This window comes from Uncinocarpus reesii, genomic scaffold, assembly GCF_000003515.1.
Source record: "Uncinocarpus reesii 1704 scaffold_2 genomic scaffold, whole genome shotgun sequence".
Taxonomy (NCBI): Eukaryota; Fungi; Ascomycota; class Eurotiomycetes; order Onygenales; family Onygenaceae; genus Uncinocarpus; species Uncinocarpus reesii.
This window is the reverse complement of record NW_003052499.1, coordinates 4,671,407-4,697,245: the sequence shown is the minus strand read 5'-3', so window position 1 is coordinate 4,697,245 and position 25,839 is coordinate 4,671,407. Positions and strand designations below refer to the sequence as shown.

The 25,839-nt window shown below is 49.3% G+C and overlaps 9 protein-coding genes across 9 annotated transcripts; 2 read left to right on the top strand and 7 right to left on the bottom strand.

Annotated features, from left to right (window-relative positions):
- Positions 1–20: 20 nt before the first annotated feature.
- Positions 21–2,149, bottom strand: UREG_04552 (uncharacterized protein; the record flags this gene model as incomplete). The annotated part of the gene is made up of 4 exons (XM_002544989.1): positions 21–1,359; positions 1,447–1,627; positions 1,682–1,841; positions 1,910–2,149. 4 exons carry the CDS (start codon positions 2,147–2,149, stop codon positions 21–23), a joined length of 1,920 nt encoding a protein of 639 aa, XP_002545035.1.
- A 3,103-nt stretch (positions 2,150–5,252) lies between these two features.
- Positions 5,253–7,853, bottom strand: UREG_04551 (uncharacterized protein; the record flags this gene model as incomplete). The annotated part of the gene is made up of 1 exon (XM_002544988.1): positions 5,253–7,853. The coding sequence occupies one exon, from the start codon at positions 7,851–7,853 to the stop codon at positions 5,253–5,255; it is 2,601 nt and encodes an 866-aa protein (XP_002545034.1).
- A 4,194-nt stretch (positions 7,854–12,047) lies between these two features.
- Positions 12,048–13,033, bottom strand: UREG_04550 (uncharacterized protein; the record flags this gene model as incomplete). Its single annotated transcript, XM_002544987.1, has 2 exons — positions 12,048–12,478; positions 12,550–13,033. The coding sequence occupies 2 exons, from the start codon at positions 13,031–13,033 to the stop codon at positions 12,048–12,050; spliced, it is 915 nt and encodes a 304-aa protein (XP_002545033.1).
- A 1,052-nt stretch (positions 13,034–14,085) lies between these two features.
- On the top strand, positions 14,086–15,351 carry UREG_04549 (uncharacterized protein; the record flags this gene model as incomplete). The annotated part of the gene is made up of 1 exon (XM_002544986.1): positions 14,086–15,351. The coding sequence occupies one exon, from the start codon at positions 14,086–14,088 to the stop codon at positions 15,349–15,351; it is 1,266 nt and encodes a 421-aa protein (XP_002545032.1).
- Positions 15,352–15,655: 304 nt separating this feature from the next.
- On the bottom strand, positions 15,656–16,196 carry UREG_04548 (uncharacterized protein; the record flags this gene model as incomplete). The annotated part of the gene is made up of 3 exons (XM_002544985.1): positions 15,656–15,677; positions 15,741–15,838; positions 15,909–16,196. 3 exons carry the CDS (start codon positions 16,194–16,196, stop codon positions 15,656–15,658), a joined length of 408 nt encoding a protein of 135 aa, XP_002545031.1.
- Positions 16,197–16,513: 317 nt separating this feature from the next.
- UREG_04547 (uncharacterized protein) lies at positions 16,514–18,316 on the bottom strand (the record flags this gene model as incomplete). The annotated part of the gene is made up of 2 exons (XM_002544984.1): positions 16,514–17,169; positions 17,284–18,316. 2 exons carry the CDS (start codon positions 18,314–18,316, stop codon positions 16,514–16,516), a joined length of 1,689 nt encoding a protein of 562 aa, XP_002545030.1.
- Positions 18,317–19,870: 1,554 nt separating this feature from the next.
- Positions 19,871–20,827, bottom strand: UREG_04546 (uncharacterized protein; the record flags this gene model as incomplete). Its single annotated transcript, XM_002544983.1, has 3 exons — positions 19,871–20,174; positions 20,263–20,618; positions 20,648–20,827. The coding sequence occupies 3 exons, from the start codon at positions 20,825–20,827 to the stop codon at positions 19,871–19,873; spliced, it is 840 nt and encodes a 279-aa protein (XP_002545029.1).
- A 1,005-nt stretch (positions 20,828–21,832) lies between these two features.
- On the bottom strand, positions 21,833–22,689 carry UREG_04545 (uncharacterized protein; the record flags this gene model as incomplete). The annotated part of the gene is made up of 2 exons (XM_002544982.1): positions 21,833–22,262; positions 22,478–22,689. 2 exons carry the CDS (start codon positions 22,687–22,689, stop codon positions 21,833–21,835), a joined length of 642 nt encoding a protein of 213 aa, XP_002545028.1.
- A 928-nt stretch (positions 22,690–23,617) lies between these two features.
- UREG_04544 (succinate dehydrogenase iron-sulfur protein) lies at positions 23,618–24,634 on the top strand (the record flags this gene model as incomplete). The annotated part of the gene is made up of 4 exons (XM_002544981.1): positions 23,618–23,723; positions 23,747–24,034; positions 24,100–24,251; positions 24,311–24,634. The coding sequence occupies 4 exons, from the start codon at positions 23,618–23,620 to the stop codon at positions 24,632–24,634; spliced, it is 870 nt and encodes a 289-aa protein (XP_002545027.1).
- Between the last annotated feature and the right edge of the window lie 1,205 nt (positions 24,635–25,839).

Here is a 25,839-nt window from a genome sequence, read left to right as displayed (position 1 = left end):
GTAGTTTAATCCCATGACCCTTAGAGCCTGCGATAAATGTGGATCTGGTATCTCATATCCTCTAGCCCAATCCCTTCGCCCACATCGTACACCAAGGCGTCTTTATCCCTTCGAAACCATCGCGACTCATCACAAAGCATACACTCCCACTTCTCAGTCGCGACAGAGAGCAGCGTGTGTTCGAGAAGGAATCGCATGGGATATTTTCTTTGAGACGACTCGTTCACTTCAGCCGGGTCCTTTGAGCCTAGGGAGACCGTAGAGTAGCTGCCAGGGCTATCGACGATAAGTAATACTGCCCCAGCTTTAAGGATATCTGTTAACCGGAGGAGGAAAGATACTGTCTTGGGTATCGAAGTAGAAAATAGTTCGTTAAGAGTAAACATAAGAGTGACAAGAGTACTTGTAGAAACCGTTTCTCGGTTAATGGGTGGGTATAGAAGATGCGTAAGGTCATCTTCTGAAAGACCCAACACGTCTTCTTTCGCGAACTTGACGGCAAAACGCTCAGTTTCACCATCATCCGGGAGTAATGGAGCCGGGTAGTCTTTCATAGATGGCACTAGCTTTGATTTCATACCATCGGACAAGCAGGCGACAACGCCAGACCAATCCGCAATATCAATCGCTGTCGCATTGAGCTTAGGAAAACTGCTCGTAACCAGACGCTCCTTGCAGCTCTGGCCGTCACTCACACCAGCACCCTCCAAATCCAGCCCAGAGACCCGCTCACTCAGACTCGTCTCTTGCTCCTCCTCCCATAGAGCTCTCCAAACCCCCGCCAGTGCCATAATTTCAGCTCCGGCGCCACCACCAACACACAAAACGTGGACATGCCCATCCCGGAATAGGAGCTCCTTCAAGCCCCGGAACACGGCTGCGTACCCCAGAGCCCGCCCAGCGCTCCACCTCAGTGCATAAGCCCTCAATGCATGCTCATCGGCCTCCGCAAATGCTTTCACAAAGTCCCTTTGGTAAAGATGTGCCTTGATGGCTTGAATGTGCTCGGTTAAGGATGCAAAGAGAGACTGTGCTTCAGAGCTGGACTGTTGAGGAAGAAGAGCGGATTTGAAAATGTTTAAGATGAGCTGCTGAAGGGGTGTGGGAAGAGACGAGCTGAGAAATTGCTCCCTGGGCGGAGGGACATTGTGCGCTACCTTTTTGGGCTGGGATTTATTTGGACTTGGTTTTCCTCGCTTTCCGTTGACACGCTTGGTGTTTTCTTTTCTTTTCGACTGTTCAGCCTGAGGGCTCATCTTGTTCGATTCTGCTATATTGAATCTGCGTTGACGACCGGTGCTGAACCACGTCGTCTTGACAAACTTTGGCGGCGCGGAAATTCGAAGCCCCGAGCACAACCTAACCAAATCTGGTAAACTCTACAACTCAGTGTGATATAGATTCTTACATCAACCTCAACAGCTATATATGTATAACGCAAGTTACCCAGTTCCGTCCAACCAAGGGTCCGTGAAGAGTTCTTTGGCAGTGCTACGATCCTCCGGTTTCCAACAAATCATTCGTCGAATAAATTTCGCGAACATGGTTTTTTCTTGACCCTCAACGTTGGCAAGCAGATCTTCGAGACGCAAACCATCAGGAACTAGTTCTGTAAACTTAAATTTCCCTAGATAGGTTGTTCAACTTGGATGTCAACCCCAGAAGCACGAGCTTTCATTACCTTCGTCATCAAAATACTGTGAAGTTTCCTTCCCCTGGGCGAGAAGTTCGGGTGGTGGGGGGCCTAATATAGCGATGATGCGGGCCAAATATCGCTCATCTGAATATTGAGGAGTCTGCGGGTCGAAAAACAAACCGTGATCCTCAAGGAGATCCCAGAGCTAAATTAGCTAGTGATCAGTATGAAATCTAAGAGAAGCATGTAAGTATGTATTAAAGGTCGCATTACCAAAAGACCCAAATTCCATATGTCAGCACTATAACCCCAGCCTGCGCCAAGTAGTACTTCAGGCGCGCGGTAGCCATCGGGTTGAATACAATGGTTGTGGATTCGGCCCTCTCCAGGCACCGCAAGGCCAAAGTCAGTTATCACAGGCGCTCCCATATTATTGGGATTGAAACCAAAGTCGTTCCGCGACAGGTATATTATGCGGTCTTCGAGTGTCTTCTGAGGTAGCGGACTCTCCATTTCGTCGTTTGCAATTGTACTCAATACAGACTTGTCACTGAGCCATAGTAGAATGTTGTCTGATTTGAGATCTGATACTCCTGTTAGCGATATAAAACCAGAATTCTTAGGAATTGGAATACAATAGTACCTGTATGGATAACATGACATTGTGAGTGAAGACAAATGAGGCCCTCAAGAATTGGTTTGACCAACGCCTTCAGGACATTCAAAGGCAGTACATTTCCTTGAAACCGGCGCTGCAGGATCCAGAGCGGCTCCCACAATACATCAAAGACCATGCAAACGTGTGTTCCATGAGGTCCATGTAAATCAAAAGAATCAAGCAGCGTGCTAACATAATGACGGCCAATGGTTTGTGCACTCGCCTTTGTCACATGTTTGGCTACTCGTAACTCATTTTCAGCATCTGCCTTGCTGGCAAAATTGTTCGCATTCACCTTGACTGCAATGTAGCGTGCAGGGCGCCAGCGCCATCTAACTTGCTCATTAGATTACAGATAAGGTTGCAAGGAGGGTGTTACTTGAAACAAACTGGTCAAGATCTTTCGCCAACCAAACTGTTGAGCTTGTCCCCCAGCCGAGCTTGGCTGCGACTTGGTATCTGTCATTCAGTATCTCGCCGAAACGGATAGGATAGAAGTAGCGGTGATTGTAGTTAGGAGCTCTTTCTTCTTCAATAGGATCGGCCACCGGAAGCGCTTTGGCAAATTTGGTATATAAAGCGGTAGGCTTCGATCGAAGGAAGCGGGAGATATACGTTCCTGGGAGTTTCATACCCCTCATCAATTCAGAGTGACAAAAGATAGTTAACTAACTAGTCATGTAGAGGTTCCAGGTGAATTCAAATCTTATGATTATTATGCCGCTTGACTTCTGGCAGTTATGATAGTTACAGTCACAAATAAAATCATTGGTTCCAAATGAAATCCTCACCGCTTCAAGGCTCTTCTCTTTCTTTCCAGTTCATCATCTTCAGGGACGCAAATTCAGGTCACCGCGATGCCCATCATGACCCGGTAGTAGGGCCAAATGTGAAATCTCTGGTCAACACCAGGCATTAGATTAGGTAGCTGCAATTTCCTGTCAAAATCCAAATTAAGGAGATACATACAGCGGCAAATTTTGATTTTGTATGTACGTCGAGATAAAGAGCTGGGGCCAGTTCTTCCGCAGCAAATCTAGATCTTGAGTGTAAGCCAAAGTAACGAATAGCTTGGGTCAATTCTTGCCCACCAACATCCAGCCATAGACTCTTCTGAATACAGCTATAGAGTATTTCCATTCGTCCTTGGGAAGTCATAATTTGAACCAAGCAATATAAGTATAAGAAAGAAAGCAATAGTTACCTCCGGCAGCGCTGCGGACGGCGCTGGAAACTCGGGTATTTGTACAGTATCTCAAGTTTGAATTGAAGCCATGGTGAGTGTAGCTCAGAGGCTGGATGCTGAAAACCATCAGAATGAGTAGCTGGCCCTGTGGTATTTCATACTAGTAGCGAGCACCAAGTATAGAGTGAACTATGGCAAAGAGCAGACCGCCCCCCCGGAAGCCATGACCCTAAGGATCAGTTGATATCAGGCCACATTAGCCATGTGATTTCTCGGGTAATATCTCAGCCAGCCGAAAACATGCACTTGAGGATATATTTCAAGGCTAACTTGTGCAAGCCTTTTTGTATTGGGCATTCGTGCTGGCACAGAGTGGTGCTGAGATTGGGAGGACAAGTGAGCAAGCTCATACTACCCATAGATAACTATTGAATGGATAAACAGCGGCGCCAAGAACAGGAACAAACTGCTCACTTTGCCTTGGGTAATCCAAGCTGCGTTGCCGGACTCTGAGATTCGTTAATGAGTACTCAGTATGGACTGCAACTTGACGGGATCTGTCTCTGCAATCCCTTTCAGTGTATCTTCTCAATGTCGTTCATTCAGTTGCCGTACTTCGCTCCCATCATACCTCACACGCAGTTTCCCTCCTTGACTCAGTACTCAATATCGATGGTGGGAATGGGGTAGGCGGATGACTGGAGTAAGTGGATTGGGCAAATTGTAAAATGCTCCTATATTGAATATTTATGGTTCCAGGTGTTGGTTCTGACCTATGGCCATGACCTGAAGTCCGTTTATGCTGCTTTGTGATTGCAAACAGGGTCAGCATTTGATACACAGGGCATTCGCATATGCACTCAAGCACGATAAGACTCAGGTTTCACATCATGATCAGAAGTGAGCAATCAATCCCCGGTATTTCTCTCTAAACAACAGTTGTTGACTCTCTCACCTACATACACACTCAAACATACATACAAAGTGTAGATACTCTGATATCAGATTGCTCAAAAGAATCTCATAGCTTCCCAAAGCTCCACCCATTGTCACACTGCGCACAATCGCAAGTGGAATCCAGATCTGGGAAAAGGTAAAAGAGGCGAGATGTTTACACGAACAGATGGAAAATTGAACTGTAAACGAAAAGCCATACCGTCGGGTAAGCACATAAATCCCGAGTTTTGAAAGTCAACAACCGGGCAACAAAGTCATAAAAAAGAGTGGGGCGGAAGATTCATAGTCGTGGATATCTTAAATGAATTGAGCCCGCGGACGGTGCAGGGCGAAAAGGAACATCCTTCGCTGAACAACACGACTGGCAGGCAGCATGAACAACAAAAAGGTTGTAAAACGAGGGTAGTGAAGAAGAACTCGAGCAGTGAAAGGATCGGCGCAAGCACGGGAGGGAAAAACATGCCGAAATTTAAAAACGAGAATAATACTCTGAAGGGTTTCCCTTGGTCTCGTGAAAAGTCGCGAAGGAACAAACTGTGGTTGTTTAGTTTCGAGAATCATAGAATGTATCTGCAGAAAGAATGGATTCGATAGAAAGCACCGCGACAACGCTGGCAGGGACGAAAGTCATGCATGAGGAGGCCCGCACAAAGCGGAGAATTAAAGAGGTAAGTGATATAATGGTGGAATCGAACAAAGAATAAAAACCAATTACCATCCGCAAAAGTTGTTCCCCGTATACGCCCAAGAGTAAACCCACCCAAACTGATCGAAAAACATTTGATTCGGCGTGGTAGTATCGAAAATGGAAATTTTTACTGAATGTCTTTTTGCTTTTCTTTCTCCTTGCTTTTCCAAAAATGCATCAGGCGACTTATTCTATTGCCTTTCTTTTTCTTCTTTTCTACCTCATCCGTAGGAGCTTTGTGCTCATAGCTGAGTTTGCTTTTCTCTGCTGATGCCACGCCCACCAGTCTTGAAAGGCTGACAAGACTCGAGCGTTTGGTGGTGTGCGAAGAGCTTGGTCGAGGACGGTTTAAAGCAGAAAATGAAGAGCATCGGTCTCCAGCAGCCTTGGAATGGAGCCCGGATGATAGCCGCGGGATTGTGCCGGTCATAGTCGAAGCGCTACTCGTCAGCGACGGCACGTCTTCAACGGAGTTATGGAAACATTCGCTTCCAGGCTCACCGCTATAGACAGAATTGGTTGCTTGCCTATCAGTGACGGAAGAAGGTGTTGCTAAACGAGGAGGGTCGAAGGATGTCATGGATGGGGCGGGAGAAGGTGTTGCCGAATCTGTTATAGGTACGCCTGGCTGCAGTGGTAGGGGAGCTTTCGAAATATCCTGTGAAATACCAAAAGGTCCAGAGGGGCACCTCTCATGATACAAGGGAGAAGGTGGAGATGTGGGGTTGGTTGAGTTGTCTGGTTGCCCGGACCAAGGGTCCGTGTCGAGGTGCTCAACTGTATCCCTGGGTGAAACGTCCAGTTTGGAGTTGCGAGGGATGCCAGAGATATCCCAATGTGGGGTGCAGGGAGTGCCGGCCACAGTTGTACTTGGGCAACTATCAATTGTTTGAGGCGTGGTGGCGTTAGATGATAAGAATTCATCAGCAATATCGACGATTTGGATTCCCAGTCCAGCGTTATTCCTCGAGGTCTCGAACTTGATCGTAGATGTTGAACAATGCTTCACGAAAGTCTTCTCAGTTTTAGTAGAGGGCATATGCGACAACATGGGGTGGCTTGGTGTTTCCTCGACTTGACGTGGTTTGTTAGTTTCTGCAAGAAACTCATCCTCTTCCTTTTCATCAAACACGTCAGGATTAAGCATCGCTGCTGTACTATGACGGCCAAGGCCAAGTCCAGATCGGTCGAACGGCGGCATTTCCGGGGCACTCTCTGCACGCCGATGGTACCGCATCTCTGGACCGACAAACTCCCCTCGCCTACCACCACTGTACATACGTCTTGTTGCGGCGGAGAAGCCACTGACAGGGCGATCGGATCCCATTTCAGGGGTGTTGAAGGGACCTAAAGCCGCATCTAAATCAATAACTGGGCTAAACATGTCCAACTCTCTTCCTTGATCATAGAAGCTTTGAGGTTTCCATGAAGTATCTAATTCAAGAGTGTCATCCTTCAGGGCAGCAGGCAAGGAGCGTCGGGGCGCATTGGGATCAGTGGGCGTTCGGATCACAATTGTGTTGTCCGAGTCAAAGTCTACCCCATACAAAGAGCTCATTGCGGAGTTTGTTCGAGTGAGGACCGGCGGTGGCGTGGGGGCTCTCCGGGATGGCGGCCTCTTATTTCCTCGTTTCTTGCCTTTCCGAGTAAGAATGCCAGCCCAAGATCGCATTTTCTTTTGCTTCTTGCTTTGTTTCCTATTGGAGACTGTGCGTTGCGGAATGGATGGTATCTCTTCTGAAAGTACTGAGTTGTAGAGCGGATGCCGGGCAGTTAAAGGTTTCTTGCCCGATGGTAGTTTGGAGGCCACATCCACAGAATCAGTGGACAAAGCCATGGAAGCGGAAGCAGTGCGTGGACGCTCCGTCAGACTGTCCTTTGAATCACCAAACTGTGCTCTGCCTAAATCGAAATTGGCTCCGGCAGTTTTTGGCCGCGTAACGGTATCGCCAGCCAGAGTTTTCGGTCCAACGCTATCCACGGTGCTATCAGATCGGGAATGCCTGGGGCGAACAGTAGACATGCTGTCTTCTGAAGAAACAAAAGAAAGCGGACGGCGCTGTTCAGCGGCAGATTCCAGGGGCTCAGGTCTCAACTTCGGCGACAATCTTAGTTGTTCATCCGATTTGCGAGGAGTAAGAGGAGGGGTGTAGGCAGCATTTCTATTTGAGAATGAACATGGACTCAAACTTGCAGCATCTTCGTTGCCATTATGGTACTTCTTTGAATCAACGGGGGTCGTCGGAGCGCTGCCATTGACTGGTTTCGGCGGGAATGCTTTAGTGATAGCGGTCAAATCCACGCTCGAGATAGCTGCGGATCTACGGTGGGCATGACCACGCCTGCCCGGACCTCGGGCGCTAAGTCCAGGCCCAGGGTTGGGGAGCGTCTGAGCTGGCATGGTAGACAAAGTGGACGGAACGCTGTTCAAGGTTTCTCCACCGTTCTGTTCGCTGTCTCGTTTATTATACCCAGCATATTGCGAACTAGTCGTCAACGGGGCTGAAGCAGGACCTGGTTCTGGGAGCTGAGGGAAGGAAAACGCGGGTAAAGGAGGTGGGGCCCTCTTATGTGTGGGCGGATTGTGAGGTGACGATTCCTGCGGCACAAAGTTGAAAGGTAAGCTAGAAGAAATATCTGTGGCTGAGTTCCGTCGTTCACTGCTAGGACCGCGGGGCCCGCTGGGCTGGTGCCAGTGGGAGTGAGGAGCAAAGGACATGGATGCCATGGCGATAGAACCAGTGTCCCTATCCGCCTAAAATATGACTAGTGATCGAAGCAATCGATTTTTCAATCAAGAAGAATCCGAAAACGTTGGCAGGAAGCGACCTCGATTCGGGCTAAGCACCTCCCACCAATATGTATTGAGATTTCACCAACTCATTTAACACGCAGTTGAAGAGCACGAAACGAATGTCGACGGCGCTGAGGTCCGTTTATGGGGAGTCGAACAAGGACGAAGAGGCTTTGTCTGACGAGTGAACGGTATCGCCGTATTCAGGAACGACCTCCGGAGAATGCGAGACGGGGAACGGAGACAAAGGGACGTCGTGAAAGGTAAGGAACGGACGGCCACAAGATGGGCCAGGGTGCGATGGAGGGCGAGTAGAGGGAGAAGACGGTGGATTAGGAGGTCGACGGCGGTTGATGGATGAAGAGAGAGAGAGGTGACGAGGGGAGAGAGAGGGGAAAGAGGGAAGAGGAGCGAAGAGATTCGAGTGAGAAAGAAGAGTTAAAATGAATGGGACGGCAACGAAATAACACTAATCACGTAAGAAAGAAGAGGGAAGGATGAACAGGATCTCATGGAGGGAGGAGATGCTGGGATGGAGTGTCGTTGGGTTGCGGCACTTGGCACCACCCAGAAAAGGCGGAAATGAAGGCCTGCCGCGCTGTGATTGGCCGGCAGCGCAGCACACCTGCATTAGTCAGACAGGGTGCCTGACGAGGGGCGGCCCAAAGCGGCTTAGCGCTCGGAGCGAAACAAACCCATTGAGATCAAGCCACCGTCGGTCACGATACCGGGGCAAAACACTCAGGAACCCGGCTTGAGCGGCGGCTATTGGCTCGTGCTGATGGTGCGTCGATCGTTTTACCGCGTGTGACGGGAACCCTCCCCAGCCTCAGGTCAGCGAGACAGTAGACTCACTCAGACAGCCATCAGCAGCGAAGAGCACGCAGCATGTCTCGACGGCAGCCGGCTTCAAAATTCGATGTCGACTTGCGATTGCGCCCTTAATGCCACGTTGTGCCAAGCGTCTGGCGAGGAACAAAGCCCGGCGCCAAATAGGATGTGTTTTTCCCTTGAGACTTGCTCCTTCAAATTGGCCCAGGTCATGAGACCGCCCTCCAATAACCGTGCTCGCCCTACTGCGCCATCAAAACATTTCAGGGGTTAGCCCGGCCAATCACGTGGCCCTAAAATGCGTCTCGTATTCGCTCGGTAATATGACAGCTGACTGGCCAATCACAGCTCGCATCTGTCATAACCAGCGCTCCACAGCGTCTCCACTGTTTCTCGGCTGACCCGTGCGTGTGCGCAGCCGGCCAATCAGCAGCGTGCCCTGGCTGCTCAAATTACAGCTCCCTGCCCATCCCCCCCGTTTCGTAATTATCTTGTTTCGTTCGCTCGCTGTGAGGAATCTCCTGGGCTTGATTCTCTCTTCAGCTCACACGCCCGAGTTTGACGCTGGGTTCCTTCTCCAAGATCGTCCCACCGCGTCACAGGAGGTGTTTGGTATCTCTCAGAAGCAAATAGCGCCGGCAATGCGCTTAGCACTGCATAAACGCCCCTCCGTGAGACGAAGATGGCTTCTGCCTGCTGATCCCTTGAGGGCTACGCGGCTGCCGAAGCCAGCCATTCTGCTACGGGGTGATGGAGTGGACGACTAGACTATCGATTTGGAATTGTCATCATCAACGCTATTTAACTCCCAGGTGGATAATTATTACGCCAGGGAAAGAAACAGATCCTCTTCATTTTGGTCTGACAAGGCGTTGCGCTTCTCTGAAACCTTGTGACACTGTCCTTCGCCAGCCTCATCATCTCATCTCTCAGCTTCTCAGATGGCGACACAAGCAGCCGGACCGTCCCCAAGCAGCCACAGTTCGACATGTCAAACAGTCTGTGAAGAATTGCCGTGGTCGAAATCAAGGACTCCAGGGGACCCATGATCCCTGGAGTGCCCCAGAGATCGGGTGAAGATGCGCACAGCCCCGGCGATTCATCAATGATACCCCTTCTTGACTGCAGCCCGTCAAGACTCGAAAGCGGCACAGACTCCAGAGGAAATCAATTGTCAACCGCGCGCTCTCTCAAGCCAAGCTCTCTCGCACTTGGAAACCTGCTCTGAGACTTGAACAGTGCACTTCGTATTCATCAGCTCTCCCAGCTGCAAAGAAGATCCCAATTCCCGGAAGTCAGTGCACTCTTTATGAACACCGAGGAAAGCATTGATTCCCTGAGAGAAGAGTGCCCATTGGCTGCACATTCTCTCACCCTTGTCAAATCAAGTCGCGAACCCAACAAGAAGGGGGTCAAATGCACGTTGTGCAACATCTCCCCTTGCGCAATGCCCTGACCCTGACAGGATCCCAACTTCCTCGAACTAAAACAAATACCCCTGCAAGTATGACAAATGACGCTGGAAACGTTTTGCAGAGGCATTCATTGCATGTAAAACCTACAGAGGAGACTTTTCCTCCACGATTGTTCAAACGGTGTGGCGGTCAGGCCAGGAATCTTGTGTTGGTAAAGGCGCAGGCTCACAGACAAGTGGTCGGGGGAAAGATGCATGCATATCCTCAACAGGAAAACGACTGGGGAGGTGCTTTGCTTTCCGAAATGAATTGATATTTCTTCAATAATGCAACCAATCGGCTCACAAGCTCGTGTGAGAAAATGCCTGCTCTGAACTCATGCATGGGCTGCAGCAAATCGAGATAAGAATACCCCAGAATCGAATCGATTGACATTACCCAAGATTATTTCGGCACTTCGGGACCCAATTCCGCTTGGGACCGGTGCATATGGGGAACAAGTGCCCTGTATCTCATTAACCGAAGGAGAATATCAAAATCGCACAAATGTTGCCACCAAGCTGGGTGTTTATTTTTTTTTGTATTCCCCAAGAATTCCCCTTCTTCTCATCATCATCGTCTACCATAACGGACAAGAGGATGGAAATGTTTCGCCTTGAAACCCGTGCAACACAAGGGAAGGGTTGTCTGTGTATCCGCCGCCCCGGAGATGTCCTGTGTCTGGATTTCTTGTGCATCCGTAATGCTCCCTTTTCCTGCCTTTGTTTGATCATTCAAAGCTGCGAATATGATTGCCATTTTGCCCTGGCAAGCATGCGCATGCATATATGTCTGTACGGACCACTTCTCGTCAGGGAATCTTGCCTGCCCGCGGCTCTCAGCCCCCACGCCTGCCTGGGGTCTGCAGATTTCGACGTGGTGGGGGAACTCGATGAGAAAAATTTTCCCACGTCTGCATTGCCATGACTGGCGGTATATCCCAAGGCGAAAAACTGGTCATTTGCCGTTTTTGGATCGGGAAAGAGGCGAACAGTGGGAAGACAAAGCACGATTGCTGGTCGCCTCGTCTAGTGCCAACATATCCTGGTTGGAGGGCGGTTGAAGGGCTTTCCTGGATATGTATTTCCGCAGATTGCATCTCGAATTTAGCTTTTGTACCTTGGATGTCTTCAAATCCCGAGAAGGGAGACATGTAATCATGTCGGCGATCAAGAATGCTCTGATATCTTGATAACGGAGATTTTGTAACACTTTCCCCTCTTGATTTCTTCTTGCTACTGATTTTCTCACACTCTCTTTTCATCGTTGAATGTTTTTCTTCCCGGTACTCTGTGCATTCCCGTGATTTTGCTCTCTGCTCATTGTTACCCAGCCAGCTTGGGAGGAACCCAAATCAAGCCCACAGGGTCAATATGGGCCCAAAAGACGTTTACGTGCTACCTGAGCCCACAAGCCCACAAGCTACTTCGGGCGTATCCGTTTTGAAGCTCCGAAAAAAGGGGACCAAGAGTTCATGCACAGCTACCTGCAAGGTCGTTACATAACTTTCAAAGCCGCCCAGTGCACATTGCGCTACCGCTAACCGAAATGCCCGAACCAAAAAGAACATTCAATAAAAAATAAAAAATTAGGAAAGCTGGAACAGGAATAACAATCCGAGCAACAATAAAAGCGGGAAGAGTGTTGTACATGCATAAATCATAGCCGCTGAGGACAGCATTACGGGGAACACAGAATATGCGCGACGGAAACAAGCATATATATCCTCCCAAAAAGGAAAAAGGGAACGAAACAGAGATTGTTTCCCGCCCCCCTGAGAGATTTCGTTTTGCCAACTCAGGAGTCAGAACAAAAGAGACAGCTGGTGAAAGCTTTTGTGTGATCACGCTTCAACCGCCCCCGGAGCAATAGCCAAAATCACCACCAAACTACTCACCATCAGGGCGCCTGCTATAAAAGCAAGGATCGCCACACTGCCCCGGCTAGCAGGGAATTTTCCTCGCACCACCCAATATTGACCCTGGAAGTATCTGTGAAAACCCATCACCAAGACCACGATTGCCACTCCGATGAATGTCGCACCGAGAGGCTTTCCCATACTGCGCAATCGCCTGCTCTCTTCGACGAAACCGATGGAGTTGTAATCGTTAAGTTGGTACTCCTCTGATATGACGGGAGGAGCGAGGTTAGAATTGGCTGAGGCGGAGGTGGGCGAGCGCTGGATGGATGTGTTGAGACGGAAAAGCTGGGTTATCGCTATGCCAATCGAGGCAAATGCGAGAGAAGTGCGGAGCCAGGCGAGGAACGTTCGTTCTAAACGGAAAAGAGGAGGCCGTTAAAAATCTGGTTCCGCAATGAATGATGTTGTTGTAAGAGGTACGTACCCAGAGCGAGATGATCTCTAGCAACGCTGCCTTTGTTATCTAATTCCAGGCTTCCATACTTGTCCAAGGCCCGCTTATACCATGATTGGCCTTCGCCGAAAGTAGAGTGACTCTCCATTGAGGCGGCTGGAGATCCTGCTCGAGCCTGTTGAGCTTGGGGCTGTGGTGGTTGTGGCGCTCGCTGTCGGTTATCGTTCGAATCGGGAGGGTAGTTGTGAACATCCTCTGTCGACTGATAATTTCGCGGCGGCGTCCCCGCAATGATCGGGGCCCGCTCGTGAAGCGGGGAATTTCTCGAGGACGAAGTGGATGAGAAGCCACTGGACGAGGACCGGCTCGGGTTGGCATCCGGCTTTTGAGACCGGGAGAGCGAGTCTATACTGGTGACACTATCTCTATAGCGGCGGAGATGAGGGCTATCATGGGTATTATTATTACTGCCTGTGGGATCAGTCGTCCGGGGGCGCATTGGGTCGGCTGGCATGGCTCCAATGAATTTCTCGCCTCCCTCTCCGGAACCAAGGAACGACCGGAGGGCTGTGTTGCTTTCCCAGAAATCCAAGGTTTTAGGCGGGGGGAAGCAGTGTTCTATGGATAATACATGGGCTGATTGTGAGATTGTGAGGTTAGTTCGAGCAAAGGCAGAAAAAAGGCTCAAACGCGATGCTGGACAGAGAATGATGAGAGACAACCCGGTGATCTCAGTCGAGTTGCTCAGCTGCATTCGATCATCTGGAGGGCTTGGCGAAGATCCAAAAGCAGGTGACAGCTCCACCGGCGCGGCCTGATTGGCTGAGCAGCCGGGACCGAGTGCTCGGTATGGAGGCCCGAGCGGCGGCTAGTCCCGAATCGGGCTGTTTGCTTTGTTTGCTAGTTGGTGAGCGTGAAGGCAGCACAAAGATCTCCTTGGAGCATCGTTATTCGGGATGGAAGAAGATGCGTCTGAGTGTGATCTATATGGTCTGCAGTTTGAGCTGGCAAAAGACTTGGGGTCTGCAGACTACGGAGTAACTACATTCCAGCAACCATGAATATCGCACTGTTGGCTTCCAACGCAAATTCATGGCTCGCGTGAGAAACCATTCCGTGTCCAATGCGAAGCCGACGCAACAAGAATCAATGCTGCTGTTGCAATGTGCCCAAGCGGTGTAACTAATGGACAAAAAATTCGACAGCAAGAGACTCAGTGCATCTAGAGGTTCATCCAAATGCAGGGCTGATATGGGAATGGCTCTGTGTACTCCATAGTTATTCCCCAGAGCAATGAGAATCGTAGCAGCATATAATCTCCCACCTTGCCATTATGTCGTCAATAACTGGTAACTGATCGCAGAAACCCCAAATCGCCCTCCTCATGAAATCTCCGATAAAGCGCACATCAAACGGCCGTGGCTGATGTCAGGAAATTGGCTAACCGGATTCGGATTGAGTAACTAGCGCAATACTTCGCCAAGGTTGTTATCAGGCCTCATTATTGCCTTCAGGTGGATTGAACACCTTGACGAACAGCAGGCATTTGAATAGCTGCAAGCCGCTATGGCGTCCCCAAACCAGTCTTCGCCCGTTTCTCACCCTACAGGCTCACTAGACCTGTCGAAGAAGCTGTCAGGTCTCCGGATAAACCGGCGAAGACAGCCTCAACCGTCCCAGGCCTCTGACCCTCCAACCCCAAATCTCCCAGACCGCCCCTGCCTGACCGCATTCCAGTTCATTCGCCCAGTGTCGCGCATTCTCTCTCCACAGGACCTCGAAGCCTTCCATTCCTCTCCAGCGTATACCCTGATTCTTGCATTCATTTTCAACGTCTCAGATAGTGTCCGACAGCAGTCGGTTCCTTCGGTCGCGAAACTGCCACAGTCGGAAAATATAAAGAAGATACTGTCCATACTCTCGGCTATAGAAGACCTAATTGATAAACACCCTTCTCTCGATCAAAATGGATCGCGCTTTGGGAACCCAGCGTTTCGCGGTTTATTTGATGACATTGCAGCCCACAGCGCGCAATGGCACACAGATATCTTAGGCTTCGAGGACTCAAAAGCGATAGAGGAGGTCTCGACATATCTGATACACTCACTTGGGTCGCGATCCCGACTTGATTTTGGGTCTGGCCACGAGCTGAACTTTATGATGTGGCTGCTCTGTCTATATCTATTTGGGGTCATCGAGAAGATCGACTTCCCTGTTATCGTCTGTCAGGTATACATTCGTTATATGAAACTCATGCGCCACGTGCAAGCGACATATTACCTCGAGCCTGCGGGATCACATGGGGTATGGGGCTTGGATGATTATCACTTTTTACCCTTTCTCTTTGGGGCCGCCCAGCTAGCCGGGCACCCCTATATTACTCCGCTCGCTATACATAATAACGTCGTTTTGGACGAGGAAGGAGACAATTGGATCTACCTGGACCAAGTTCGATGGGTGGATAGTGTCAAAACTGTCAAAGGGTTGCGCTGGCATAGCCCCATGCTCGACGACATATCTGGAGCTAAAAACTGGTATAAAGTCGAAGCAGGCATGAAAAAGATGTTTATCAAGGAGGTTCTTGGTAAATTACCGATTATGCAGCATTTTTTATTTGGGAGTTTGATCCCCGCGTTGCCGGGAATGGGTGAGCGAAGCGAACAAGCGGCTCAGGACAACGGTGCGGATCATTCTCATGGCCATGCCCATTCGCATCAGACTGATTATTGGGGTGACTGTTGCGGGATCAAAGTCCCGAGCGCATTGGCTGCAGGGGAAGAAATGAGGAAAAGGCAGGGAGGGACCGGGTTACGACCAATTCCATTCGACTAGAAGGAAATGGTTATTAACAAAGTCGTTTTATAGTCCATTTTGATTTAACCTTGCAAATACCCAGATCAAACAATGGAAAAGGCCAGAGAGTTTCATTGCCGACTACAGCAATCAAAGCAGCAGAGAGTAAGACGGGTGTAATTGTGAGCACTCGCTAGTTCTCGCGAAAATATCTGAAACAATATATTCCTTCCCGCCATACACCCACCCATAGAACGCCACTATATACTATATGGTCCACCAAAAGAATAAAAGAGCTGACATCAACCGTAAACGAGTAGGTGTAAAACGTAAACCTCGAATGTTATCCGGGTCCAATTCTAGGCCTATTTCGCGATTAACGATTAGCATGTCGTCGCAAGTATGAACCGAAACACCCAAATACGTACATATCATGATGCTCACTCAGGCTGCTTAGATACTTGTTAAGCTCCTCCACGCGCTCTTTGTGTGTCTTTGCTCCCTCTCGTTTTAGCCGCTCATGTAGCTATTCAACAAACATCGGTCAGCAACAAGCTTCCGGCTTAGGTGCCCTCGTTCCTTAGCACGGTACATACCCTCTTCTTCCTCGCCTCTTCATACCTCCGCTCTGCTTCTGTCTTCCCAGCATCCGCCGGCTGATCAGCAGCAGCTGCGCTCCTACTCCGGCTGCGAGCGTCGCGCTCATCGGCGGAGTGTTCATCATCCTCGGGTTTCAAGAGTTCTTTGGCCTGGTCCTGCTCCGGGTTGTTGGCTTTGGCTTTCTTTTTCTTCTTTTTCTTCTCGATCCGTCCATCTTGGATGCCTTTTAGCTTCAAGCGGCCTGCCCCGCCGCCTGGGACTGCATAGTCACTGGGCGGCGCCATCCTTGGAGAAGCGATCAGCCATGAGTGATGGCAAGTGGTTGGTTAGCTCTTGATGGGAGCGCGACGGTATGATTATGTAAGCGTTTAGCTGAATAAATTCACCCACTTCCAACGACCGACGAAGAATTGGTGGACATCAAATCCTCATTTTTGAGATAGACAACATGAACTCGTTTGCCTTGGCTTTTATTCAATTCATTCAGTGTTGCTACTGATTCTTACAGCTTGTGACTATCATCAAATTATGCTTGTACAACAATTCCGAACCCTACGCATTCCTGGTCGTAACCACATCCGAATACCCTCCCCGTCTCCTCTCAATCGAACTCTGGCCCCAACCCAAGCCAATCTGGACTGAACATGCCATTCATGGGCTGCCAAACCAAATCCCAGCAGAATCCGCTATATCCGACACTTTCTGCCCAATCCTTTACTGTTAGACCCAGATAATCAACCGCGTTCACATCCGCTCCCCGGTCGACAAGCAGCCTGATAACTTCCTCTTTGATCTCCCATTCAGCATGGAGCCCGCGCATTTTCATCATATTGATCAAGGGTGTAGCTCCAAATCCGTCCCTAACATTTGGACTTAGGCCATGATCCAAGAGGCATCGTACTACGGCGCTTTGGTTCGGTGATTCGACTGCCCAGTGCAACGCCGTTGATTGATCCGCCGTAACGGTTTTGGCACCATAGTCGACGAGGGCACCTACGACGGATGCATTTCTGCCGTGGAAAATTGCTCTCTGGAGTGCTGTCTCTTTGTCCGCTGTGGTTAACTCGGCGTCGGCGCCGCGTGCGAGCAGGTATTGACACTTGATTTCCACGTTGCTATCAACCGCGTGCATCAGCGGGGTCCAACCGTTTACTTTCTGTGCGTTGATGTCGGCTCCGAGATCGAGGAGCTTCTCCATAATTGTGATGTTTGCTTCAAATTCGCTATGCGCTGCCGCGTGGAGTGGCGTCTCGCCAGCTACGTCTTTAGCGAGTGGGTCAGCGCCGTGGTCAATCATTAGCTCCGCTATGGCAGGGCAGGAAAATCGGCAAGCCATGTGCAGTGGCGTGGAACCTTTGATATCAGCCTTACGAACGTCGGCACCCCACTCCAGTAAAGTTCTGACGACCGCGATGTCGTTGCTTAACGTGCCATAATACAAAGCGGTCTGGCCAAAATCATCCTCCAAATCCACGTTTGCCCCATTTTCCACTAACAATTCAATAATATCTGCTGAACCAGCTGCAGAAGATGCGGCGTGAAGTGGAGTAGTGCTTGGGTGCGACCATTGTCCGTCACTACCAACCGCAGTTCCAGTTGTGGACGCCATTGTTGCCCCAGCCATGAAGCGGCGCTGGTTATTGGGATCTGCTCCGGCATCGAGTAGCATTTTCATTACCGCACTCTGTCGTTCACGATATGCGGAATCGAATCGAAGGTAGAACGGAAGGACGGAGTTCAGTCCCCAAGCATTCGGGTTCACGGCTGAGAGCAAAGCACCATTCACTGCATCGTTATTTTCGATTCCGTCATTCAACAGGGCCCATGTCGTCTCGGGTTGCCATTCCCTTGCTGCCGTTTCAAGAGCAGAGTTCTTATCCAACGGAACGTCCCTGGACCGGCTCCATCTCAGAAGGACTTCAACCACCCTTGTGTGTCCCATTTCAGCGGCAATGTCGATGGTTTGGCGATCTGTTACTACTGGATCTGCGTCGGCGTCTAAAAGTGCTTGGACGATATCTGCGTTTCCTAGCCGGACGGCAATCGTGAGAGCTGGAATGGACAATTCTCCATATTCATCCGGAGCGCGTCTGTGGACGAATGCGCCATAGTCCAATAAAATTTCCAGCATAGCAAGGTCTCCCTTCCTGATTGCTGCGTGGATTGGTGCTCCATCGGTATGCTTGTTGACCAGGTCAATATGTTCTCCCACGGGAAATACTCGTGAATCAAGAAGTGCTTGGGCGGCTGCTGTGTCTCCGCTTAGGACAGCGGCATGCAAAGGCAGGTTTTGCAACTCAATATCCCAAGTTGCTTCAAAGCAGGCGGGCTTGAAGCTATCGCAAAAATAAGATGTCCAGCTGGACGCTTCAGATGGTAGAGAGCTTCCATCCTCCACCTCCATCCTGTCCACAAACAAGAGGATAATTTCAACAATTAACCCCTACAAGTTAAGACAAGTTCGGTTTAATAAAGATGAGAGAAACAACGAAACATGAAATTTCCTCTCTCCAAGGAAATTTCCCTCCTGGTTTGTTTTGATTTTCAGATTCTGACAGAAACACATGGCTGAACGGAATGTTACTGTGTGAATGCATGGCAACCTCCGTCTGATACATGCTCACGTGAGATCAATACGCGCTTAGCCCCAAAGGGGTATCTCTAGCACTCTTTTAGACTGCCTGAGTCATATTGTGTGAAACCTGGAAGAGAACTGATAGGTCTGTTGTTGCAACCGGTGATTTTTGGCCTCAAGCTGGCTCCATGTGTTGGAGACTGTGGTGGTTCCCCTATCAGGAAAGAAAGGGTTTTTTTATACCATTATCAGTCTGATATTTATACATTTTGCATCAGAGCAACTATACATTCTACTATATTGCACTACTCACTGGAAAGAACTGAAGGAGAGGAGACAGTTGGCACTCAGACAAACTACTTTAGATATCTGACTTGGAAACTTCAACTCATAATGGTGGGATACCAGAAATTGTGAAAGATTAATCTGCCAATTGGACTGATTTTGTTCCAAGTAACAATTCTGCAGAGCTATTCATTAACCCAGCTAACAACTCCACTCGCCCTGGACCTAATCAATATTCAGCCTGGCATCGCAATCTAGCTTTTGTCGGGTTCGATAGCATAGTTATGTCGCAGTCAGGATCCAGATCAACCATCGGCTCCCTCTCACTATCCTGTCAGGGTTAATACAAAAATCACAGCAGCGAGAAACTTATCTCTACCTGGCCTAGACATATTACAAATCTACGTGGACTCTACTTGGTGGTTTGTGGCTCTGCATGGATCCTAGGAACATCCAATGATGTGAACGTTGATGTTGACCCTCTGGATGTATGTACAGATACCTGACTTGGCTTTGAACCAACTGTTTGAGATGTCAAAAATACCATTGGTGATTGGATATAAGAACAAGGATCAGTGAAAAGGGTCGTTGAGAAGCAGGTGCGTTTTATACTGTTGGGGAATTCACTGGACTTGTTGTTAGCTTTGCGCACACTCTTTCAACCCAGACAGTTATGCACAAAGTGAAACACCCAGAGTATCCCTGATTTGAACATGAATGCTTCCCATCCTTTGCAAAGCCCTGTGTTTGCAGCTCGCAAGCAAAAGCAAACCAAAAGTCAAATCAACCACACTGTGCTGTAGGAAACAGGAGGGTAGATCACCAAACAGTCACCGTTGACTGATGCATTTATTATCACTTAGAAAGAAGCAGTGGGAGATGTTAATCCAAACATCCCAAAGAAGTAACCCAGCTATATGCCAATAACCCCATGCCTTAAAAGCTTGAAAAAAAAAAACAGCCCGGTCATATATGTCCCCAAACCAAGAAAACGGAAAAAACCCCAAAACTCCCACGGTTATACCCCCTTAACCACCGTCGTCCGCTCTGAATTTAGCCGCTCCGCATTGCGTGCGTGGGATTCCTTTTTGCAGTCTTCTAAACCGCTGCAGGAATGAGACTCGAGCATGCGGTGCTTGCCGCAGAAATGGCCTTTGCAGAAAGTGCAGTCGCCGACGATGCGCTGGGCGAATTCTTTGCAGTCCTTGAATGTGCAGCGTGGTTTGCGGGATGGGGCCATGTTTTGCTTAAGAGAAATGCGGTAGGGTACGGTGATGATGATGCTGGAACGGTAGGCGGAGACGGGGAATCAAGGGGGCAGGTGCTGTTGAAAGGCTGAGGACAGGCGAGTGCGATTAGAGTGCTGCTTGAATCGGTAGAAGGGTGGAATATGTGAGAAGAGCTGGAGAGTGGTTAGAGAGTTGCTTGATTTCTGTTATCTCAGCCATGATGACTCACTGCAACCAAAGCTTTGCTGCCGTTCACAGAACAAGTGAAAATTCTCTTTAACGCGTAAACCGAATGGAGGAGGGCTTGAAGTGCCGGGTAAGCGGTGGAGATTTAAAGGTTGAATCTCAGGATTGCCGGAAGAGGCGGTGAAAAGGTGGCCGCGGCGCTGGCTTGGAAGGGAGGTTGGGATGGAATTGATAGGTTTGCTGGAAAGCGGATTTAGGGGCCGTGCGCAGAGAAGGATGTCTGTTGAGAACAACACGGCAGGAAGATAGGCAACCGAAAATGACAGGGAGAGTGTGTGTTGGTTCGGGGGAGAAGTCAGACGTGGAGGAAGCTGGGTATTTAAAGGATGATCAGGCGCCCGACAGTTCAACCGGCCAAGTATGTAACCTCCCTGTCCAGCATCCTCAAAAGTTAGCTAACTAATAAGGATGGGTCGGCGACTGTCTGGGGGCAAATTGGCACTTCTTGGGTCCAGCGAACTCGTTTTAGCGACCCCAGTGAGGCGTTTATGGGGCAGGATTGCAAAATGCCGTCGTTTGGTTCCTCAGGCTTATCTAGAGCCTTCCAGCACCCCTGGAACCTCGCCCAAGGTATCGTCATGGTGACGGAGGTACCCTGAGGTACTTTCCCCGCCAAACTAGCGGTGGAGATACCTGGGACACTGTTTGTCAGCACAGCTGTACTTCGTGATCGACCGTCTGGGTCACCGGAGGCAATTGGGTATCCATGTGGACAAAGACTGGACCAAAGTCGGGACAATTCTTGAACACATCGGCTTCAATGGTCTGAAACCAACATGCATCACATGCCCTTTTATCGCCAAGATGACTAGGAGCAACAGGATCGCTGAAGGAAAATTCCTCGCGAGAGAGCAACAGTGCTGTATATTTAATTTAAATGCATGCGTCAGCTCTTACCGGGGCCAATCCAGCATGTATCTGCTTCCAGGCTCTGGAGTCCCCATGTCTGTGTAGTTCTAAAGCGCCCTGTTCCGTCAGGTTAACAATTCTGAATGTTCTGAAAAGACCAAAGAAGGCCTACTGTTGTTGCTCTCCTCTAAATACATGTCGTGCGATCGTCTCAAACGGTCGGCTCCCAACTCCACCTCTTCCGCATCTGTCTTTGAGAATGGAACCGGCCGGGTCCAGCAGCTTCATCTAATAGGCCCATATATACTGTTTATGGCTGTCTCCTCATGATCTCCCCTCATCTTGTCACGTTCTAGTTCTTCATCCAAATGTTCTTGTCCGTCATGGCAACCGCTCACTGCACCGTAAAGGTCAGTACGGTCATAGCCACTCGGGACCTAGCGTTGGGTAACAACTTGCCATCCTACGGACCCGAGATTGTTGTTCTTCTATTTCCAAACACGTCGAGATCCAAATCACTGTGCTGTATCCTTCCCCACCAATCCAAGATTGGGGATAGTCTGATCCATGTCGAAGAAACGAGTTCTAGGCAGGATGGTACATGTCAGTCAAGCTCAGTATTCAAACGCTAGCACAAAGAAATATGATAATACCGTAGACCCGCCTATCTACTAGTCGAGAAATGATCGTCGGTAATTCTCTTGTATAGTACGGAGTAGTTGTCCGGCTCATGTCACTAGGGTTCTTCGTATTCACCCAAAGCCGCGAGGGAGAGTGAAGCAATTCGACAAAGCTCTCTCGAATTTATTGGTGCCCTGTTGCGCGCTTCCATGGCAGCTAGACCAAGGGTAGCGATCCTGCGCAGCTCCCCTGAATATATCGGTGTCCTCTCGCGCTCTTCCATAGCAGCTAGACCAAGAGTAGCGATCCTGCGCAACTTCCTCGAATCTATCGGCGTCCTCTCCCGTTCTTCCATGGCCTCTAAGCCAAGAGTGGCTATCCGGCGTAGCTCCCTCGAATCTATCGGTGTCCTCTCGCGCTCCTCCATAGCAGCTAAACCAAGAGCAGCAATCCGGCACAGCTCCATCCTTGAGTGCGATGGACCCTGCTCGCGTTCCTGCAATACGGCTAGGGCGGTCGCCGCAATTTCACAGAGGTTCATTTTGCTTGACGAAAGTGGAATAGGTCAGTAAATATCAAAGGATACTAGTCGCCGTAACTAGTAGGAATTTCCACAGAGGATTTCCAACATCAGTATGCCTTTTTGCGCTGAAAAACTGTAGTGTTGTCAGATGGGATGAGAGCAAAACAATCCCAATTTTTATCCGCAACATACTTAGGAAATCACACCGTGAGATGCCGCAGTGACGCTGACACTCACCCTTGGCGAGTCACCAGGATCCTTGGGTCTATGTTACCGGGCCCATGATTCGAAGCTGTGACTGTGGCAGAAAGTCTATGAGTTCTGATAAGAGCACGCTGCTCAGAAGAAGTTGTTTGAATCTTTTGTTTGGCATGCAGGCGTTGGAGGTTTCCGATGTCTCGGGGGACCATGGTTTCAATAGAGTCATTCTTGGGCGAGGGAATAGCCATTTAGGGTGCGAATATCCGAGGGTAAGAAAACCCAAGGGTAAATCCTTAAGCCAGTAGATTTTTCTGAACTAGTCTGCTGGGTCACTAGAGTTCTTTCGAAGGAACTTGCAATAGTAACGGTTGCCGCCCTGCGACTGAGATGTACGTCTTTCAACCGCCATAATGAAACGTGGTAGATGAGCACTTTGCAAAGAGGGCTTAGAATCAACAACTTCATGGGCTTCGACTTCAAGGGAAGGCCGAAAATATCAGGTAAAAAGCATTATGTTTATGCTGAAACCCGTTTGCAGCAAAATGCAACCATGTTTTGTCTTTACGACCTTCATATCGGCGGCCGATGCCCTTTTCCTGGCTGGTATCATTTTCGCTTCCCAGGTTCTGGGGAAGGAGTAACTAGTGGTTATAAAGCGATGATAGTTTTATGACAAACTACCTAGGTGGCAATTCACCATGGCCTTGAGCAAGCGGAAGCCCCGGCATTCGGGCCCCTGTGAGTCACCGGTGCTCAATAGGGATGGCCATTTCTCCCAGCAACTCAAAGCTTGAGGTCGTCCGGGAACGCGCTCCCTTAAACACTGGAGCTTCCAGGGTCAACCTTAAGAACTGCTTATATAATTAACCCGCCATCTTTGCGCTATTCTAAATACGGTATAGCTGTTTGTGATGGCCGGTCTTGTAATCAAGGCCTGTTGATTGGTCAGATATGCTGACGTAAACCGGATTCGCCCGAACGACGTTCCCGAGGTCTTCAAAGGGCAAACTTGAAGTCGACCAGCGATTGTGTGCTTCCTTGAGCCTTTGCCTGCGAAGAATTGAATCGTTGCTGCGTGCCCTGGACGGCTTCTGCATAGCTTACGATTTGCAGTAACACTAGCAGCTGCCTTGCTTCCCGCTGAGTGTCAAAAAGGCAACACCTCGTGCATTCACCATGGCCTCCCTTCGGTCTACCTCGTCGCTCCTTCGCGCAGCCCGCCCTCTCTTCCGCCCTGCCGTGTTCTCTCGCACATATGCAACTGTCGAATCTCAGACTCCGGGTCCAGTTGCTGGTAAAGATCAGACGGTCTCTGCATCTGCCAGCTCCACAATCAAAGAGCCAGCTCCTTCGGAGGGTGCCAAATCAAAACATTCCAGATCTACAGATGGGATCCCGATCAGCCTTCTGAAAAGCCACGCATGCAATCGTACACCGTTGACCTGAATAAGACGGGTCCCATGGTACTGGATGCGTTGATTCGGATCAAGAATGAGGAGGACCCAACTTTGACTTTCCGAAGAAGTTGCAGAGAAGGTATCTGCGGTAGCTGTGCCATGAACATTGACGGAGTGAACACTTTGGCTTGTTTGTGTAGGGGGTGCCCGTCGTCTCGGCCTATCTCGTGGCCTCGATTGCTGATGACTGACATTGTACAGGCCGTATTCCCACCGATACCGCCAAGGAGACCCGGATCTATCCCCTCCCTCATACGTACGTTGTCAAGGATCTCGTGCCCGATTTGACTCATCTCTACAAACAATACAAATCTATCAAACCGTACCTTCAACGCGAGACCAAGCCTGAAGATGTATGTTTCTTCACTTCTTAAAGTGTCCTATCCAACCGCTAACACTGTCGACTCTACAGGGAAAAGAAATCCGCCAATCCCCTGCCGACCGCAAGAAGCTCGATGGCCTCTATGAATGTATCCTCTGCTTTTGTTGCTCCACCTCCTGCCCATCCTACTGGTGGAACAGCGAAGAATACCTTGGCCCTGCTGTCCTGCTTCAATCTTACAGATGGCTGGTCGACTCTCGTGACGAGAAGACTGCGGAACGCCGTGCGGCTCTTGACAACAGCATGAGCGTATATCGCTGCCACACCATCATGAACTGCACGAGGACTTGCCCCAAGGGGTTGAACCCTGGCAAGGCCATTGCTGAGATTAAGAAGCAGCTGGCATTCGCGTGATTAAGGGGAGAAGGTCAAGTCCAGTTTTCCTTTTCGTCGTGCTCTTTTTTTTTTTTAAACTATGTCATAGTACGGAGAGCCTGCATTTCATTTGTTTTCGACTGATCTTTTTGTTGCTCCGTTTCAAATTTCTGGTACATAGAAACCTCTGACGAAAGGTGGACTGAGGGCTTTTCTGCACAGAAACATTCACAAATACAACTTGTGAATGCGGCTCAAAATACCCCGTTCGTCCTCGTTCGCTTTAATGTCGCCCACTGTACATATATATATATGGTTGCTTTTGCAAAGGTGAAAAATTGACGAATCTAAAAGAACTGGAAATTTTTTATATTCCTTCTGTTTTGGCCCTCCTGGACTATGTTCCTTGTTGAATCCAGAATATATTCATGTAGCCTCAATCTGGGATTTTGCTATTCGATGCTCAATGCAATTGCCACGGTCCATATGATCATTTGTGGGACTTCTATCACCGTGCTTTTATACGAAAGCCTTGCCGCTACATCGGTATTGGAACGCGCGGGTAGCATGTCCCAAGGTACTTTCTATGTAAGAGATGTCTAATTACGTAGAAGGGAAGAAACGAGACATTCTCCTTGAAACGATTATTTTTCTACTTTTTGATAACTGACTTCGAGCGTAAGCCACATCTGCACAACATACTCAAAAAGTGCTTTTTCACTACATAAGGCTGTCCTTTCGACTACGAGCTTGTTGTGTTGACCCATCTACTTTATGGCGCTTGGGTCACCAAATAAGGGCCTGTAACCGGCGGCTAGCATTTTCCCTCTCCTAATAGAAGCGCGAGAGACTTGCTAACGCCATCCCCCGTTTTCTGTTCATCGCCACAAGGTCGACGCTCCGTCAAGGGTTACCATGGTCTTTCAACAACGGGCATATGCGCATACACAGAGGTAGAAGACTGTTCGTTTATGCAGGTTTAGTATCGTGTCCAACATGATACTCAGTATGGATATATCTATAAACGCACGAGGCGGTGGCCAGAATATCACACTGCGAGCCCGCGCTTAACTAAGCTCATGAATGAAGGGGTTCTGCATTGAGGATGGCGGAAATATTAAAGACAGAGGGCTTATACCAAGTTCTTTGACCATATCGTGCCCCGTTGTCGAATGGCTTTGTTGTCCAACATGTCGTGCAAGCAACACACGGACAACAACGCTTTTCTTCACGAGCGCCAATTG